Source organism: Rhincodon typus, chromosome 10 (genome assembly GCF_021869965.1).
Source record: "Rhincodon typus isolate 14 chromosome 10, sRhiTyp1.1, whole genome shotgun sequence".
Classification (NCBI taxonomy): Eukaryota; Metazoa; Chordata; class Chondrichthyes; order Orectolobiformes; family Rhincodontidae; genus Rhincodon; species Rhincodon typus.
Window position 1 is genome coordinate 25,580,260 of NC_063341.1, and position 20,747 is coordinate 25,601,006.

General features: G+C 40.6%; 1 protein-coding gene across 1 annotated transcript in view; it reads left to right on the plus strand.

Annotated features, from left to right (window-relative positions):
* Positions 1 to 992: 992 nt before the first annotated feature.
* The window catches only part of tprb (translocated promoter region b, nuclear basket protein), an 85,364-nt gene continuing 65,609 nt past the window's right edge, over positions 993 to 20,747 (plus strand). Inside the window, exons 1-8 of the mRNA XM_048602105.1 lie at positions 993 to 1,201; positions 8,625 to 8,729; positions 8,968 to 9,041; positions 13,819 to 13,915; positions 14,334 to 14,437; positions 17,310 to 17,474; positions 17,933 to 18,025; positions 20,341 to 20,421. Of these exons, the coding sequence (XP_048458062.1) occupies positions 1,048 to 1,201; positions 8,625 to 8,729; positions 8,968 to 9,041; positions 13,819 to 13,915; positions 14,334 to 14,437; positions 17,310 to 17,474; positions 17,933 to 18,025; positions 20,341 to 20,421 (873 nt within the window). The 5' untranslated portion in view covers positions 993 to 1,047. The remainder of the gene's footprint in view (positions 1,202 to 8,624; positions 8,730 to 8,967; positions 9,042 to 13,818; positions 13,916 to 14,333; positions 14,438 to 17,309; positions 17,475 to 17,932; positions 18,026 to 20,340; positions 20,422 to 20,747) is intronic.

A 20,747-nucleotide genomic window follows, 5' to 3' on the forward strand; every position in this document is an offset into this window, starting at 1 on the left:
TCATCCGGCTCTACACCTTGTTATCTCTAATAAAATATCCACTTTTGGATGCAATTCAGGATTGGGCAGCACTGGCTGCAAAATCCCAAGTAAGTTAATAGCCACTTGAACAACCAGTTTATAATAAATCAATCAAGCTTGTCAATTTATCTTTCCTTCCATACTCATTTTCCAAGAAAACGTTCAGACCTCCATTGGATTGGTTCACGTCCACACACACAAAAAAGTGAAAACCAAAAGAACTGCGGATGCTGTAAATCAGGAACAAAAACAAAGTTACTGGAAAAGCTCAGCAGGTCTGGCAGCATCTGTGGAGAAAACAGAGTTAACGTTTCGGGTCTGGTGACCCTTCCTCAGCATCAAAAGTGGTCTGTCACGGAATTCTGCAGCATTTTGCCATTGCATTATACAGAATACCTGACCGCGAATCTCTCCTTCTCCACGTGCCTGCAATCAAATATATTGGAAGAATTTACAGACAAAGTGATTATTCTGTCTAGCCACATTACGAATGTCACTCTCGTAGTCCAAGAATTCTGAAATAAGCCCCAAACCGAGTATCTGTAGAGAAACAGGTTAACATTAAGTCCAGCATCACTTTTCTTCAAACTTCTTTCCATGTGCTTCCTCACCAAGATTGAGATATCCATTATCCTGTTTTTAGATAGGCAACACATCCTCCAGAACTATGGGTCATTCAAAATACAATTTAATATTGCAGTGCGAGCGCCAACAACAACAAAAAAAAAACTCCCGGAATTACTGCTCTATTTCTGCTAACCCCAGTACATACTTAGCTCTTTAGGGTTTTCCCGCGCTCCTTATCTCTTAAATGTAACAGGAAGGTGAGAAGGGAAAGTAAGCATTACAAAGACACCACCGTGCCTACTGGTTTTTGTAGTTTTCTTTCTCGAGAAACCCGGGGGAAGTAGGACAGTATGGGACTATATCTCCCAGAGGGTAGCGCGCAGCTTGACATACTTTTACGTCACACAAGCAGCTTGTTAGGTTTGCGGATGAGAGGTGGTTGTTGGCGCAGACGGTAATATGGCGGCGGCTGTATTGCAGCAGTTGTTCGATCGTAGTGAGCTTGCCAAACTCCCCAAAATTACCGTGGCCAAACTCGAGAAGCTGATCGCCGATAAAGATGCGGATATAACTAACCTGAAAGCCAAATATGAGCGTTTCAAAATTGACAGCGGTAAGTATACTGGGTGGAAACTTCTGTTTGGCAAGGAGCTAGAAAGAGATAGGCCTCACCGCGACATTATCTTGTATGGAGTATGTTTGTTTCGTTTGGCCAACGGTGAAACTTCCGTAAAAAAAGCGAAAGAACTGCGGATGCTGTAAATCGGGAACAAAAACAGAAGTCGCTGGAAAAGCTCAGTAGGTCTGGCAGCATCTATGAAGAAGACATCAAAGTTAACGTTTCGGGTCTGGTGACCCTTCATCAGAACTGATGGTACCTGGGAAAAGGTCGGTTTATATGCAGAAAATAGGGAGGGGGATGGGGGTAGGGAGTAAACGAGAGGGTAGCGCCTAAAGAGAGAGAGAAAAGCACTTGGATAGACAAAGGAGGTGATAACGATCTGGCTAGGAGGGTGAGTAGTTGTTAATGGAGACTGTTAGTGACTAACAATAGGTAGTGTGTAATGGCAGGCTATGTGATAACAAGGCCTGGTGTGTGGAGTAGGGGGCTAGAACATGGGAGAGTTAGGCCCTAAAATTATTGAAGTCAGAATAGAGTCTGGAGGGCTGCAGGGTCCCCAAGTGGAAAATGTGGTGTTGTACTTCCAGCTTGCGTTGAGCTTCACTGGAAGACTGCAGCAAGCCAGAGACACAGATGTTGGCCTGGGAACAGGGTGGTGTGGTAAAGTTGAATCAGAGATAGTAGGAACTGCAGATGCCGGAGAATCCGAGACAACAAGGTGCAGAGCTGGATGAACACAGCAGGCTGAGCAGAAGGGCTGACGTTTCGGGCCTAGACCCTTTCTGATGAAGGGTCTAGGCCTGAAACGTCAGCCTTTCTGCTCCTATGATGCTGCTTAGCCTGCTGTGTTCATCCAGCTCTGCACCTTGGTGTGGTAAAGTGGCAGGCAACAAGTAGCTCAAGGTCATTTTTGCAAGCAGAACATGGGAAGCAGTCACCCTGTCTACACTTTGTTTCTCCAGTGTAGAGGAGACCACACGTGAGCTGTGAATGCAGTAGACTAGATTCTGGGAAGTACAGGTGAAAGTGTTGCTTCACCTGGAAGGTATGTTTGGGTCCTTGGATACTAGGGAGGTAACAGGTAAATAGGCAAGTGTTGAACCTTCACCGATTGCAGGGGAAGGTGCATGGGGCTGTGGCGGGGTGGGGGGGGTGGTGTTCTGGGTGAAGGAAGAGTGGACTAGGGTGTCGCAGAGGGAAAAGTCCCTGCGAAAGCCGGACAAGGGGAGGGAGTGGAATATATGTCTGGAGGTGGTGGAAATGGCATTTGATCTTTTGGATGTGGATGCTGGTGGGCTGGTGTGTAAGGACAAGGGAAGCCCTATTGCTGTTGCGGGAGGAAAGAGAAGGGGTGAGGACGGAAGTGTGGGAGATGGGTTGGACCCAATTGAGGGGCCTGTCAACAGCAGTGCTGGGGAATCCTGGCTTGAGGAAGAAGGTGGACATTTCGGAGGCTCCCTTGTCGAAGTTCGCCTGATCTGAACATATACGATGGAGACTGAGAGAATGGGAGGGAGTCTTTACAGGAAGCAGGGTGCGAGGATGTATAGTCCAGGTAGCTGTGGAAGCCATGGGTTTATAGAGGATATTAGTGACCAGTCTATCCCCAGAAATGGAAACAGATGTCGAGGAAGGGAGGAGTCAGAGATAGACCAGGTGAAAGTGAGGGCAGGGTGGAAATTGGAAGCGTAATCAATGAATTTTTCCGATTCCCGACAAGGGAGGGAAGCAGAACTGATGATACCATTGATTATATTAGAGAAAGAGTTGTGGGGGTCAGAATAGGACTAGAACAAGGGATGTTCCACTTGCTTCACGAAGAGACAGGCAAAACTAGGTCCCATGAAGGGGCCCATGGCCACCCCTCTGACCTGAAGAAAGTGAGAGGAGTTGAAAGAGAAGTTGTTGAGGCTGAGGACGAGCTCGGCCAAGGGGAGGAAGGTGGTGGTGGGTGTGGACGGTTCAGGTCCCTGCTCCAGCAAGAAGGGTTGCATGTCCTGTCCATGGTAAAGAGGACGTGGCTGGAACCTGCAAACTGGAAGTTTTGAAACCAATGTAAAGCGTCAAAGGAACTTCTGTGTCTTTTAAGGTTCCAGTTTTATATGAATCGTATTATTTAATAAAAACCAAAAAAAACTCCAGATGCTGAAACACTGAAATTGCTGGAAGACCTGAGCAGGTCCGGCAGTATTGGTGGAGAGAAATCAGAGTTAACGTTATGGGTGGAGTGACCCTTCCCCAGAACAGTTAACTCTGATTTCTCTTCAGATACTGCTAGACCTGCTAAGTTTTCCAGGCAATCGCATTCGACCTATCATTTCTACCAAGAATGGCTCCACTTGTCTGTGAAATGTTGCCTTGTTATGGGTGATCTTCATTAGGCCCCTAATCCAAATTTTCTTTCACTTTTTTACAGATCTTTCAATGATGTTGTTCCATACAATCTCCCATAACTTAACTTACCCCACGCCATTTTAAAAAAATTCTTAAATTACTTTGTCTCATTTTGTGTTATTCCTGCAATCACATTCAGCAATGGCACTCTTGAGTACTCCCCGTAAACTCTTGTATGTCATTGTCTATTTTTATCTTTGTCATGGGTTATTAAAAGTATGGCATCTACACAAATAGTTTTAGAGGGTATCCAAAACCAAAAAGAGACCATTATTGCCTGAATTAAGTGAATTGAGAAGCGGACAGTTGTTTGTACTGTGCCAGTTGAATGTTGACTGATGTAGGAAGAGTGCACGAAAGAGCTGGTCTTTTGTGTTTTGAGTTGGAGGCTGTGAAATGCTTATGGGGTGAATTTCAAAGTTCGCTTGAGTTGTAAAACTGAATGTGTTTGGTCAAATGTTTTTGCACTTCCTGGGCCTGTAAAACATAAAAAGGATCTTGATTCAGAAGTTGAGTATGAGATGCTTGTCTGGTTTCTGATGTTGAAGTTAACTCACAGAAGTTGATTTTGGGTGTGCTGGAATCATAGTCATACAGCATGGAAGCTGACCATGTTCTCAAACTAAACTAGTCCCACCTGCTTGTGTTTGACCCATATCTCTCCAAATCTTTCCTATTTGTGTATTATCCAAATGTCTTTTAAACATTGCAACTTCGTCTGGCAGTTCATTCCACACATTAACTACGCTGCAAAAAAAGTTGCCCCTCGTGTCCTTTTTAAAATCTTTTCTCCTCTCACCCTAAAAATATGCCCCCTAGTTTTCAATTACCCTAGGCTAGGGAAAAGACCTTTACTATTCACCTTATCTATGCGCCTCATGATTTTATAAAACTCTAAAAGGTCACCCTTCAACCTCCTATGCTGCCGTGTTGAATGAAATTTAATGGACTGTGTAGTTTAGTTGGCCAATGTGTGTACATAGGAAAGGCTACAAGTACCATCTCAAAGAATTTTCTTCTAATTTACAGAGAGTCAGGCATTGTAATTTGTAGTTTCCTTAATTCATTCCACACAGTTTCGGAGCATTAATGATATTTTACTGGATGGAGTTTGTCAATGGGCTTGTTAAGTTGGAATGGGTATGTGTATCTATTTCATAATCAGATGAAATCATGTATTAAACAGATGAAGCATTGTTTTCTCTGTGTTATACTAGAGAATATAAACACTTCTCTTAAGTAGAAAGCTTGGCTCGTTTAAACTGGTTGCTCATGGTGTAGGTGTTGGGTTTATTAAGAGTACTTTTGAGTTGTTGCCATTTTAACCAGTGCAATATGACATTTTTGTCCACATGCAAAAATTTTGATCTGATTCAGTTTTGCAGTTATTTTAATTTACATGAGAATATGAAAAGTACTAAGCTGACCTGAGTCAGATGCGTACAGATTCAACCACTCGGGATGTGACCACATAATTAACACTGCTACATCACAACAAGTGAGTGAGGTAGTGCTACTTTGTTATGATCAAAACATTTTTAATACATTTAAAAGTAAATTATTTCCCTGCGCAAGTGATCATAGCATGAATCCAACCTCTCATTTTTTGAACAATGAGAAGTACTATCTGGCCAGTGTCAATTCCTGGATGTGCGCTACCAAAACTGGACCATGTTCAAGTGTTCAATAGAAAACGTAGACGAGTATGCCACCACCGTCACGGACTTCATTTGCAGCACGTGGAGGACTGTGTACCAAAGATGTCAATCTGAGCGTTCCTCAACCGTAACCTTGGATGAACCAGGAATCTCACTCCCTACTGAAGACCAGACGGGCAGCTTTCAAGTCGGGTGATCCGGACCAATACAGAAAATCCAGATATGACCTCCGCAAAGCCATTGGGCAAGCCAAGAGACAGTACCAGATCAAGTTAGAGGCCCAGACCTACCGAACAGACTCAGCCGTCGATGGCCTAAATGACATTACGGGATACAAAATGAAACCGGGTAAGTTAGTGGACAAAGACACATCCCTCCCTGATGCGCTCAATACTTTTTATGCTCAGTTTGAGCAGAATACCACCAGTGTGGCAGTGCCTGCCCTGACAGCCTTGGATGCACCTGTTCCCTCGGTCACTGCTTCAGAAGTCAGATCAGTCTTCCTGGGAGTTAGCCAAGGAAAGCGATGGGCTGGACAGTGCCCCCGGCCGAACACTCAGATCCTGTGCGGAGCAACTGACAGAGGTATTCACCGACCTCTTCAACCTCTCCCTCATTCAAGCTGAAGTCCCCACCTACTTCAAGAAGACCACCATCATCCCCGTACTCAAGAAAACACAAGCAGTGTGCCTTAATGACTACTGCCCAATAGCTCTGACTTCAGTAACCATGAAGTGCTTCGAGAGGCTGGGCATGGCCCACATCAGCTCCAATCTCCCAACCTGCCTCGATCCCCTACAGTTTGCCTACTGACATAACATTTCGGGGTGGCACGGTGGCTCAGTGGTTAGCACTGTTGCCTCACAACGCCAGGGAACCAGGTTCAATTCCACCATCAGGCGACTATGTCTGTCTGTGTGGAGTTTGCACCCTGTGTCTGCGTGGGTTTCCTCTGGGTGCTCCGGTTTCCTCCCATAGTCCAAAAATGTGCAGACTAGGTGGATTGGCCACGAAAAATTCCCCATAGTGTCGAGGGATGTGTAGATTTTGGTAGGTTATAGGGGGACGGGTCTGGGTGGGATGCTCTCAGGGTCGGTATGGACTTGTTGGGCTGAAGGGCCTGTTTCCACACTGTAGAGATTCTATGAAAATGACAGGTCCACAGACAATGCCATATCCTAGTCCTGCACTCATCCCGGAAACATCTGGACAACAAAGATGTCTGCATCAGACTCCTGCTTGTTGACTACAGCTCTGTCTTCAACACCATTATCCCCTTCAGACTAATCTCAAAACTGCTTGACTGTGGTCTTGGCTCTGCCCTCTGCAACGTAATCCCGAGCTTTCTGATTCATGGGCTGCAATCGTCAACTGCACCACCTCCACAATAAGTCTGAACACTGGAGGCAACCCGTCCCCAAAAAAAAGTGTCCTCAGCCCCCTACTGTACTCCCTGTACATCTGCAACTGTGTTGCCAAATTTTGAACAAATGCCATTGACAAGTTCACTGATGACGCCGGTGTAGTGGGATGGATATCTAACAATGACAAGTCAAGATACAGAAGGGAAAGAGGGCTTGGTGACGTGGTGCAGTGAAAACAGCCTGTCTCTCAACATCGGCAAAACTAAAGAACTGATCATTGACTGCAGAAAGAAAGGAGAACATCGCCCGTATCTACATAACGCAATGGAGGTTGAGAGTGTGAAGAGCATTGAGTTTTTCGGAATGATGATAACCAGCAACCTTACCTGGACTCCCATGTAAATGTGGCAGTCAAGAAGACACAACAATGCCTCTTCCTTGGGCGGCTCAGGAAACTTGGCATGTCTAGAACATCCCTCACCAACTTCTACTGATGCACCTGGACAGCATGCATTCAATGGTGCAGACTGGCAACTGCTGTACCTAGGACTGTAAAAAAACGACAGAAGGTTGTGTGCACAGCTGAGAGCATCACGGAAGCCAACCTTCCATCCACGGACTCTACTTACATAGCTTGCTGCTGTGGAAAAGCAGCCAGCATTATCCAAGACCCATCGCACCCTGGTGATGACCCCCTACAACCTCTTCCATCAGGCAGAAGATACAAAAACATAAAACGCGCGCACACACACAAGCAGGTTCAGGAACAGCTTCTTTCTGGCCATTATCGGATTGTTGAATGGATTTTAGCCTCAAATAATGTAACATGTATGCCTCTAAGTCTTTTTGATCTGTATATCCTTTGCTTGTTGTGATCTGCCTGTACTGCTTGTAAGCAAAGCTTTTCACTATTTCATTGCATGTGACAATAAATCCATCAATCAGATGTTTGGTGTAATTTTTTTTTAATGATGGCCTGCTTTTTAAAACTATTATGACTTTTGTAATAGTTTTAAATAATTGATTGCTTATGTAACATTTCGTAGTGTCCTGAGGACACTAAAAATAAGTGTTGCTAAGTTTGAAATCCCTAGTGACTCGGTGTGGACATACGCGTGGATCCACACGCATGCTACCTTCTAATCTTGGAATTATTGGTTGTCAAACGCTTTAGTTGAAAAGGAGATCTGCTATGCTGCTGTATAATGAATATAGCAGCATAATAATTGTTTCTGAACGAATGCAGAATATATGCAGTAACATAGAACTTATGATTTTGAGAATTTAAATTTAAATTGGTAAAAGTAATCTGAATGTAAAACTGATATTGCTCAAAGTGGCCATGAAGCTGTTCAAGTGTTGTACACTCCTCTCTGGTTCATGTCCATCTTAGGCAAAGACAGCTCTACCCAAACAGGCCTATGTGATTCTGGTGCCATACTAATGTTGGGTGTTAGTAGTCCTTTTGTGTGATCTGGGTGGTTCTGATGTATCAAACCACTGTCAACCATTCAGGAAGCCCTCTACCATTTCCAGTAATTTGAAAATAACTACTACCTTTCCCAGTGATACCCATGTCCTGGAAATTAACTTGAAAAGTGGAAGTAATGGCTGCTGTTGGATTCTACTTAGTTTGCATAACGTTATCATGCTTGCTATTCCACTTGAATTTCCATTCACTTAATTAAGGTGACTTTTAATAGATCCTCTTCATTATTCCCAGCTTGGAACCTGGATTTGTTTGATTACGTTTTGGGAAGTGATTTTGTTGTGCTTAATTGCTTGGATTTGCTTAGAAATTGTTTTTTTTTTTCTTGCCTAGAATTTGGTACTTAATTGGTGTTGTGCACTGGAAAAATGCAGCATTTATTGCATCTCACCAAATCACTCGTACTACCTAGTCATCTAATATATCATCAGTGTCATAGAATATATAATCAGTGACTGTGGGCTGTGACAGTTGCAAAGAATAAAAGTTACTTTTGTCTAATATTTCAGAGCAACAGTATTTTGAAGTGGAAAAACGACTGACCCAGGGGCAAGAAAAGTTAGTATCTGAGATGCAAGAATGTCAAAGGCTGCGTGAGGAACTTTCTGCACTTAGTAAGTATGAACATCTATATTAAATTTGAAAAATGACCACTTTTGTTTCTAAATTATTTGAGGGAAGTTTGTGACACTGGGTATGGTAAAGGCTAGTTTTAAAAGAAAAAGCTTTCAGAAAAGCGAAGTATTATGTAATTGTATTTGCTTCATTAAAGTTTAAAAGTTGCTGAAGATGGTTATTCGATTATTTCAGGACTGGTTGATGTTTGCAATTTTTTTTCCATTTTTTTTGTAGATGAGCAATTGAAGGTAATTAAGGCACAAAATGAGGAACTAGGAACAGCTAAAGAAAATCTAATCAGTGTGGAGGTATGTGATGTGTATGCACAATCTCTCCTCTTCCCAAATTCGCCTGTTTGACTTTTTTTTGTGATTATAATTCAGCAAGTGCAGATGGCCTGATTAATGTCTTATTCAAATAGGTGAATTGATTTGTCAATAAATTTGGAATAATTTCTTTAGTGGAAATGAATGTGGAATTTTCCGCGTGTGTTTCAAAAGATCAATTTAATTCCTTCACTACCACATATGTTTTAGTACTAATAAAATTCCAAGTGGGCTTGACAAATTGAACTGCAATTAACTTTTTTAAAAAGACCTTGTATAATAGAAAGCAATGGGAATTTGTGTATTATACGCCTTCTGTTGTGCTTCACTCTGTCAAGTTTGCTGTTGAGCTTGTAATTATGCATTTTTTAAAAAAAACACTCATTGGAATTAGATAAAACAAGTGTTTCTAGTAATATTGGACTTGGACTTGGACTTGGACTTGGACTTGGACTATTCCAGAGTTTGAACATCACGTTCAGAAAAAAAAGTCACTGGGATGTTGATCCAGATATACTTAGTATAAAATCTACACCTGTTCCACATTAATGGGCCTCAATTTGAATGCAAGATATTGTGGGTAGTTGTGTTAACCTCGAGTTCAACAGCTGTAGTTCAGATGAAATCTACTCCCAGTGGCTTCAATTTTCTAGACTCATAGACTAATTGCCTGTAATGTTCGCACTATTAGCGTATACTTCACAGTTCAGGTATCAATAGTTACAGGAACCATGTTCTACCATTTAGTCACTGCCTTGAATAGAGAATATATTGGAGGAAGAACAAAGGGCTTGTGTTTTAGAAATGACTTGCATGTATGTTCAATTATTACTGAATACAATGGGTATAGACTATAGAAGAACCATTTGGCCTGTCATGTCAGTGTAAACAGTAAGTCATCTGGTCCCACTCGCTTTATTTTTCCTGGTAGTTCTACACATTTGTTTTCTCTTCAGATAATTATTCACTTGCCTTTTGGAAACCATGAAGAAGTTTGGCTCCACACTGTAAGGCAGGGCATTTCCTCTGTGTATGCTGTGCAAGAAAATGGCTTGAGATGTAGTTTGTCTAAGAAATGTTCTTGGCAACGGGATGAAACGGTACTGGATGTTATGTTAGATGACATTTTGGAAATTAACACCAACAAATCAGCCACTATCTTGTTGAATGATGGAACAGGCTGAAGAGTCCAATAGCCTGCTTCTGCTCCTAACTAGTAATTCTGGGATGGGAATTTCTCAAGGAATCAGCAGAAACAATTCCGAAACAATAGAAATATTACTGGCTACTTGAGCAAAAAGATCAATACAGTACACGAAACATCATTGGAAACAATTCCTGCTTCTCTTGTATGATGAAATGCCTGTGAGGAAGGAGGAATGGTGTTCCAAGGAGAAATGGGAGACCCATCTATGACCGACCTCACCTGTCAAGTGATTCCCCTACTCCATTTAAACTCTATACAGGGCCAGTGGCATTGTCTCATCTGTCAAAGCTACATAATTGAAGTGCATAGTTAAAAGCTAGAGATTTAATGTTAGATGGTAAATGGGGAATGTGCCCCAAGATTACCCCAAGGGGTGTTACAAGTGTCATTCAGACAAAGATCATCAGTTTGCTGAAAAGGGGTATGTAGGCTATCATCAGTAAAGTTAACTGCTGAAAAGAAAGCGTGTTTTGTCCTTAACACCTTTGATTAACACCTTGATGGTGTTATGAGGTTCTAGATTCCAGTTTTTAGTTAAACAGGAGTAAGTGTAAAGTAAAACCAATAGCTCATAATTTCTTTAGCTGAGATTTGTTTGGGAACTCACGCTCATGCTTTGCACATCCTGTACTATGTGGGAAATCCTAGATCCTCGTGGCAATTGGATGGACACTTGTGCAGGAGATGCGCCTGCCTGGAGCAATTCAAAGCTGTATGTTTTGGACGTTGAGTGGCAGGGTTGGGCACTGTGGTGCATTAACAAGGCTGACAGGTTCATGGATAGCACTTTTCAGGACACTGTCACACCTGCAGCTTACGCGAGTGCAGGCAGAGATGGAAAAGCTGACTGCAAGACAGAAGAGGAGGACTGGGTACTGAGGAAATCCATTTAGGCCAGTCAGTCTAACCTGTGTTTGGGAAATTTTTAAGAATTCTGAAGGACAGAATATATCTGCAGTTGAAGTTACGTAGATTAGTCAAGGATTTGTTAAAGCAAGGTTGTGTTTGATAAATTTGATCAGATGTTTTGAGAAAGTAACTCCATGTTGATGAGGGTAGTGCATTTGATATGGTTTACACGGAATTTAGCAAGGCTTTTGATCAGGTTCCTCAAAGCAGATTGCTCAAGAAAGGAAGAGAACATGGCATCAAATTAACAATGGCATTGTTGATCCAAAATTGGATTGGAAGCAGAGGGTAATGATAGAGGGTTGTTTGAGATTGGAAGCCTGTTTCCAGTGCAGATTGTTAGTGTTTGTGGTGCTATTAATGATTGGTTGTAAATGTAGAGGGGGTATAATCAAGCAGCTTCTGTATGATACGAAAATTGGTAAAGTGGTAAATGACCAATGGGAGACAAACCAGGTTAACATCTGTTGGGGTGGATTCAACTGCTTGGAAAAGTATGAAGAAAGTGAAAAGAAAGCAGAACTCAGGAGGGGTTATTAAAGTCTCCAGAACACAAAATAGGATAGTGTTCGAAAAGGGTTAGGAATCAAACTTTGCCATCCCTTTATCCAGTGTGCTTAGTGAGAAGAAGGACGGTAAACACAGGACTAACAGTGTTGTATGTGAATGCATGCAGTACACTAAATAAGGTTAAACAAGCTTGAGGCGAACATTGAAACTGGCAGGTATGATGTGGTGGGTGTCACAGAAACGTGGCTGCAAGGAAATCCGGACTGGGAGCAAAATATCCAAGGATATGCATCCTATTGGAAAGAAAAGCAAGTGGGTAGAGGTGTTGGAGTTGCTTAATTAGTAAGAAATGAAATTAAGTCAATAGCCAGAAACAATTTAGAATCTGTGGGTACAATTGAGGAAAGGTAAAAAACCATAATGGGAGTTATGTACTGGCCTCCAAACCGTAGTCAGGATATGGGGCACAGGATAGACCAGAAGATAGAAAAGATGTTTAAGAAAGGCAAAGTTAGTGATCATGGGGAATTTCGATATGCAGGTGGACTGGGAAAATCAGGGTGATAGTGGATTGCAAGAACAGGAGTTTGTGGAATGTCTGAGATGGCGTTTTGGAGCAGCTTGTGGTGGAGCCCACTAGGGAACTGCTTTTACTTTACCCGTACTCCCATTTAACTACAAACTGAAGCTAACAAGAAGATTGTTTCCAAACAACTAGACCCCCATAACTCAATCAAGGTGTTATTTAAAGATGTTAAGGGCCGTTATATGACACACTAGAGATGCTACAGAGGAAACTTGTAAAGACTCTGCTTGAGCTGTTGTGTGTGAGGGGTTGGAAGAGGTTCTGATACTGATGTGTAAGATGATTTGCACGGATAGGAAAGCACTTTTTCCGTTAGTAAAGGGGGATCACTAACCCAGGGGCATATATTTAAGGTAAGAAGTAGAGCGTGGAGAGAGAATTGATGACCAATGTTTTTGTTCAGCAAGTGGTGGGATTTTAGAACTTCCTCCGTGAACGTGTGGGTCGAGTCGGAAATCTCGTAGCATTTAAGCAGTATTTTTGTATTCACTTGAGTAGTGAGGTTAGCATGGTGTGATCTTTGTAGACATGATGGACTGAATGGCCAGCTCCTGTGCTGTAAATGTTTGTGTATTTTATGGGACACTGGCAACAATAATATTCTGATGTGAATCAGTTGTACCGAAGGGATGTGTTCTTTCTGAACTGCTGCAGGATCCATAAGAGGTTGCAAAAGATTCAAATACAATGAGGGATGTACAATAAATATAAGTAGTCCAGTGCAAGAATTGAGTAAGGAAACACATTGGTAAAGGAATGAACCTTTGAAAGAATCAAGGTCTGGAAAGATATGAAAACTTGAAATGCGAGAACATCCATCTACCGTCTGTAGTAAAACGGCGGTGGGGGGTTCCAGACATAAATGGATTGCTGGGACGTGACTACCTAATTTCAGTAAATGATAATACTTTACGTTCATGTTTTTATTTTTATTCATGGGATGTTGTTACTTCCTACCACTTTAAGAAGGTGACCCACCTTCTTAAACTTCTGCAGTCCATTTTGATACAGATAAGTCTGCAGTGTTAATATGGAGCACCAGGATCTTGATCCAGTCTAATATAGCAACTGGGTTTTGGTTCCAAATCAGAATGGGGTTTGGAGGGGAGCTTGCAGATGGTGTTTCCAAATGTTTGCTGCCCTTGTTCTGTAGTATTGAGGTTGCAGGCTTATGCTGTTGGAGTTTGGGGAGTTGGTACAGTGTGTTTTGTAAAGGGTATATGTTGCATTTGTGGTGGAGGGACAGCAAATCTAAGCAGATGGTTGGTTTTTCTTCCTGGATGGTGTTGGATCCGTGGTCATTTGGATCAGTGTGGAGAGTATCCTATCACGCTCCTGATTTGTGCATTGTAGCTGGCGGACAGACTTGTCAAGAAGTTGACTTAATCACCATAGAATTCCCAGCCTCTGACCACCTCCTGTGGCCACAGTATTCATATGTTTGATCCATTGCAATTTTTGGTCAATGGTAACCCCCAGGAGGTCAGATTTGGAAAAGCTAAACGGAAAATGGAAAGTTAACTTGATGTTTTAAAATTGTAAAACAGAGCCAACTTTCTCGCACAAAGGATGAGTTGGATAACGAAAAACGAGAACTGGTGAGAACACTTGAGCGTCGGTCACAGGAAGTGGAACACTTGAATGGTATGTATTAATAAGTTGATTTGAAGTTTGCTTCACCTTTTTGACAGATTTGCTAACATGTTGGGAAAGATCTATTGAGCCTTTAATGCACATGTAATTTCAAATGTTGATGATCCAATGTCAAAATTTTTTTTAATCATTAAAGTATTTTCCAAACAACTGTTTTAGTTTATCACTGTTAGTTAATGCAAGCTTGACTCTAAAGAAGTGGATCAGGTTTAAATATTCTTGTCTACCTATAGGCCTGCTTCTCTCGTTTCCTATATATTGACTGGGGGAAAAAGTCCAGTGTGTTGTCATTCCACTTGAAATGAAGGAAGACAGGACTTGGTCGGAGATATGCATGCTCTTGCAAAATGCTTTGGGGAGTGGGTGGAGAAATCCTTTGACCTGTAGATTTAAATATTTGTCTTTGCAGAGGATTTGAAATGTCTAAATGATAAACTTGTAGAAGCGAATTCAGCAAAGATAGATCTTCAGTTAAAACTTGATGAACTTCAGGTATCGGAAGTCTCTATTAAGGTGAGTGCCTGTGTAGAATTGCTTAATCTGTCAGTCACTATAGGTTGAAACATTCATTCTGTCTTCAAATTTAAATTCTTGAAATTCAGTGGCGCATGGATTTTTAGAAATGGCCTAAAATAGAAAATCATAGTTTTTTTTTCATTGCCTTGCTTGACTTTGTCACTGTATTCTAACTAAACTGGATCAGCAGTCAGAATTGCATTCCAGGTTGGGCTGACTGTGTGGAACATTAGCAATTTACAAATCCGTGAAAGCAAATTTCCTTCAGCAAATTCTCCTTCAGTGCAGGAATCGTATAAATTACTTGATGCAGTGAGGGATTAGTAGAAACTTTGGCTAAATGTTGTGTGAATTACAGAAGCAGAGTACTTGAAGTACTACAAAAGGAGCTTACTGTAATTCGTGCCATTGCCATACTTCAGTTTCTCTAATCTCTATCCATTAGTCTGCATCCAAATGGTAGCTGCAGCGATAGTGGATATGTTGTTTCTGATTATCCAAAATTCCTTCGATTGTTGAGCCATCACAGTTAATCAGAAGTTTTGCAACTGTAACATTGGTCTTCAAGAAAGGAAGGAGAGAGAAATTGGAAGCCTGCCATCCATCACCAAGGAAATAAAATGAGATCTTGAAGCAAGTTTCAGCAATGTACTTAATTGAAGTATGATCAGATAGTTTTACAAAAACAAAAGTAGTGACTGACAAATTTAGTTTTGAGATAGATGAAGAATGTACATTGATTTCAGAACAGGTGTCCAAAAAACTGCCATACTCAAAGTTGATATGCCAGATTAGGAGTAATCATAATTAGCAAGAATAGAGCATTAGTCAGGAAAAAAGAATTGCATGTTCAAAGTTGGGGGCTGTGGATTGTGGGTTGGTTAAAAAAAAAACATTAATTTTCAGGCCTCAACTCATCATGAAGATGGAGATTAGTGTATCTAAATTTGCACATGATGCATTGTTAAATGAGAATATAAGCCTTCAAGAAGGCACAGGCTGCAGAGATGTGACCAGGTTAAGTAAATTAGAAACAAGATGACCAGTGTAGTATAGCGTGCGGAAGTGAGATGATTCACTTCAGTCATGTGAATAGAAAAGTGACAAGTTTTTTGACACTTCTAAAGATTTCCAGTGTTCTTCAGAAATATTTTGAGTACTCCTACAAGCATGTAGGCATAAAATAGAATTGGGATTAGGATTACAATTAGGAAGGCAAATGACATTTTGGCCTTTGCAAAGAAATTGAATGGCACGGGTGGATGGGTGTAGATAAAAAGCAAGTCATGCTGTAATTATACAAAGTTTGGTCTCCATATTTAAGGAAAGATGCTTGCCTTGTTAGTGCAGTGAAGGTCTCCTTGGATTAATTCCTGGTTTGAGTGAGTTGTCTTATCATAACCTGAGTTCAACGGTCTCAATTTTAAAAGTGCTTTCATTGATGAAAATAACATACTAGCTTGACAGGGTAGAGAGACCGGAAACAGCCCCACTAGCTGTGTAATCTAGAACTATTCTTGGGATAAGGAACTAATCATTTATCATTTCAGAGCTAACTGAGAGGATTATGGATGCTCAGTGGGTAGTCTGCATTTCTGATTGAAAATCTCAATCTCTCAGAAGGAGGAGTATGGGGAGCATGTGAGGGTGGTGGGGAAACAAGTTGAAGCATATTATCAGGTACAATTGTGTGTTGAATGCTGAGGTCCTGATACTATTAAGGCCAAAATAGCATAGCCTAAATTTTTGGTTAGAGTGAGGAACATGTAGATTGTGGTTGGTGTCCATGACAATTAGGTGGATTACTGTGATCAGGGCTGATTTTTGTATCCAGGATAAATAAGAGTTAACAATGCTGCAGAGTGTCTGGTATTTTTCTGGCAAGCGAAAGTAGGTATTCTTTGTAGCTGGGCTGTCAATCTTTCAGCATCTTCTGAAGCAACATTGACCTCCTTGTTCTGAAAATTTTTAACAAATCTGTTGGGACATGTTATGACGCACCTTAAGAGCAGATGAGACTTGAATCTGAATCTTCTGCCTCAAGATAGGGTCACTGATACTGCATCACAAGAGTCTGGCGACTTTTCTTGTTCTGCCCATCTCTAAAGATGGGGCAGTGTGGAAATAAATATTCAGAAGGTTGTTAAGAAGTGGAAATAGAGTTCTATTGGGTTATCCCAGTGAGCGCTGCATTGAATTGCAGATTTGAAATAGATTCTAGAATTGTCAGTAAATTGGAACTAAAATAGAGTATTCTTTGATAGTTTCAAGCTTCATGTTTGTATGGTATTTCAGTTATCAGGAGACATTGAGCTGATCATGGAAAACAGTTGTGCACATGAAATATCATCAAGCTGGTTGTTTGGCTGAAAGTAGATCAAATATTTTGTGACTCACTAATGCATAATAAACATTCATAGCTTGGAAGAAATCCAAGCTTGTACAAGCTAACTATTAGTACAAAATGTTAGATTTAGTCTGAAGTACATCTGTACTTGTATGTCCAGTTGGGCTTGATGTACAAACATTCTTTCATGGCCAGGATACCATATTTGGTTGTTTGCAGTCAGTCACATAATCCAAAATATTAAAGCATTGTAGCATTTAAAGGCAGATGTAGCTTGACATTGGTTGAGAATTGAATGTAGGTGGGAATCTGGATTTGAGACAACAGTTGAATCAATCATGATCTTATTGAATGGTTGAGCAGGCTTGACGGCCAGATGGCCACGCTTGCTCCGAATTTGTTTTTTAATGTTATTGTTTTATCAGAAAATCTGTCTTCTCTATGCACATCAGCAATCATATGGCAATGTATTCCTAACAGATATTCCAAATATGTAGTTATAAAACTATGGTTTCCTTGCAGTATCGTGAAAAACGCCTTGAACAGGAAAAGGAGTTATTGATGAACCAGAATAGTTGGTTGAATGCAGAATTAAAAACCAAGACTGATGAGCTACTTGAGCTTCGTCGTGAAAAGAGCAATGAAATTCTTGAACTTAGATGCACTCTAGAGAACAAAAAAGATGAGGTAAAGTATACCTTGGGTTTTGCATAATTTATTCATTGTCTTGTTTGCGGGGGACTTCCTAAAGCGTGCTTTTGTAAATAGATGGACAGTAATCTATGCCAAATGGGGGACACCTTGGATACATCAAGATTCCACAAATTGGCCATTCCAGTTTTTTCGGTGTTGATGGGGGATCAATGTTTATTGACAATGTTGTCTCCATTCTTCGCTGATAAATGTCATGGAATCTTGTGTGCATCAGAATTGACTGAAGGGTTCTCAGTTTAAAACATTTTAAAAAAATAACTGACCAAGTACATGCTCTAGATTGTACTTAATTTAGGATGAGGCTTGATCCCATCTGACTTAAGGCAAACATAGCACCTAAATTTTTGTATTTATTTAGAGCAATACTTGACGCTGGGGCAGGACTTGGCTTTATTCCACTTTTGAGTGTTGATTCTAATTGCCTTTTGCAGATGTGCAGTATGGAAGAGCAGATCCAGACTTTGAAAGTGGCTAAGGAAAATTTTGAGAAGCAGATTGAAGAATTAATGAGTAAATTGAAAGAGGTTAGTTTATTCTCAATTCTACAATAAGGTCTAGTATTTCAAAACTGGCGATGTTGCTCAAGTTTATTAGCTATTTTCTGTTATTGATCATCTTGCCTATTCCAAAAAAATTTCAAGAATTGAAGTAACAGCTATATAATACATCAGGTTTCTTGGGCAAGCTTGTCTGCCAATTTATGTAAAATTTTAGTTTTCATGTTTTAAGCACGAAGCATTGTAGACAATCCACGACAGTAGTTGTGGAACTTAATAGCAACAAAGATCAACTTAAACTTATGGAGCATAAATGAAATTTGAATTGCCTTGTAATTGGTCTGTGATGGTATTTGTAAAGCTTAATGAGAATTGAGGGTTTAATTTAAACTTATTATAAGATGTGCATTTATAATTAGACATTTAGAGAATGAATTTACATTCACACTGTTACAATACCCATTTTGAAGTATAAACACGTTTGCACAAGTGGGAGAGAATTCAAGTTATGAAGATCAGTGCAAAAAACAAATAATTAAGAACAAGTGGTTTTAGGCCTATCCATGTTGGTAAGTCAGTTTTTGACAGTGACTGAACACAGGCTTATCGTTCTGTTTTGCTGATTTGAAGTTTTTCTGTCTTCATCATTTATTATTTTCTCTTTCTCTTTCCCTTCCCTAATCCAACTCCTACCCCACTTTGTGTAGAGGGAGTATCACACATACACTCAGTTTTAATGGCTCAAATGTATCCACTACCCCCTCGGTGGTCAAAGGCACCCTGAATTATTCTTATTTCCTTCATGATGGGCAGTTCACGGTCACTCTTGAATTGCCTAGGTTGTCTATGGTTGCTTTTAAATTCTTTAATGGTCATCTTTGTGCTATTATTCTTTAACATGCCAATCATTTGACCATCCCTTTTATAACAGCTAGTCTCTCTAAGTTGACTGTTGTCACCTTAATTAATTAACAATCTAATGTACAACTTATGAATCTGCATAGAAAATGTCATCTCCGGGTTATTGCGTCATCCCAGAAGATGCATTGGCATATTCTTCAAAACCTAATAATATCCTTAATTACAAAAGCTAAGTTTGCCTTGTCAATAATGATCAATGCCTAAAATAAATTTAAGCTCAAAATGACTGTATTAGCCAATGCACCTTGTCATCTGGTATACTTTGTTATCTCTAAAGATAGCTGTCTTTGAGTATTCAAAGACAGCTAATTTGACCTCTAAGCATTCTTGCATGTATTAGTCCAAGTTTACATTAGCTTCAGCGATAACAGCTGAAAAATCCGGAGCCAAAATTTTACTCTTGACCTTGGTCATGTGGATTTTTTTCTCTTTTAAAGAAACTGTTTAACAACTAACTTCAATTAAGCAACACTTCCTTAATTAGGAGAGGCAGTGGTCTACTGGTATTATTGCTGGCCTGTTAATCCAGAGACCCAGGTAATGTTCTGGGGTCCACAGTTCAAATCCCAAACATGGCAGATAGTGGAATTTGAATTCAATTTTTTAAAAAAATCTGGAATTAAGAGTCTAATGATGACCATGAAACCGTTAGCAAATCTCTGAAAAACCCCACCTGTTTCACTGATATCCTTTCGGGAAGGAAACTGCCATCGGAACCTGGTCTGTTCTACATGTGACTGCAGATCCACAGCAATCTGGTTGACTTTTAAACTGCTGTCTGGGTAATTAATGATGGCCCAGCAACGATGCCATCACCCTGTGAATGAATAAAAAGAAAAAACGCAATTCCTCACTCGAGGACCACATCCAGCCTACTTGATTGGCACTACATCCACTCCGTCCACCACCGAAGCCCATTAGCAGCAGTGTGTACGATCTACAAGAGGCACTGCAGAAATTCACCAAAGATCCTTAGACAGCACCTTCCAAACCCACAACCACTTCCATCTAGAAGGACAATGGCAGCAGATATATGGAACATCACCACCTTCAAGTTCCCTCCAAGCCACCCATTCATCCTGAGTTGGAAATATATCACCTTTCCTTCACTATCTTTGGGTCAAAATCCTGGAATTCCCTCCCTAATGGCATTGTGGTCAACCCACAGCAGGAGGACTGCAGCGGTTCCAGAAGGCAGCTCACTACCACCACCTCTAGGGCATTCAGGAATGGGCAACAAATGCTGGCCAGCCAATGACGCCTACATCCCGTAAATGAAGAAATAGTAACAATTCAATGAGACCAAAATGATTGATTATTGAAAATAACGGAACCCTACAGTAGAGTTCTTCAGTTCATTTTTGAAATGATCATTTTGTATGTGAATATTCCAAAAAAACTTGTATGCTTTCTTTTCCTAGTCTAAGGAGCAGTCGGCAACCATGGAGGAGAGGTTTCGAAATGAACTGAATGCTCATGTGAAGTTGTCAAACTTGTACAAGGTAAACTTTCTGTTTGTGTACAGCTTATGATGCATTTTTAATATAAACTTTGAATGCTTTGGAAGCTAATATAGTTAAAATAGCTGCATTGTACAACTTTCATTTACACAGTGACTGACATAAAATAGCATTCTGAGATGTTTCATAGGGAGGATTTTAAGCTGGGAAGATGAGTTATTTTGCTAAAGGATTATTTGGTGGTTCAATATTTCTTTGTGGCATTATCAAATACAGTTGAAACATTAATAGGAATCAGCCTGTCACATCTTTTCACAAATATTTAATTTTATCTGTCTGTTACCATTTTTGCCTCTTTAGTATAGCAA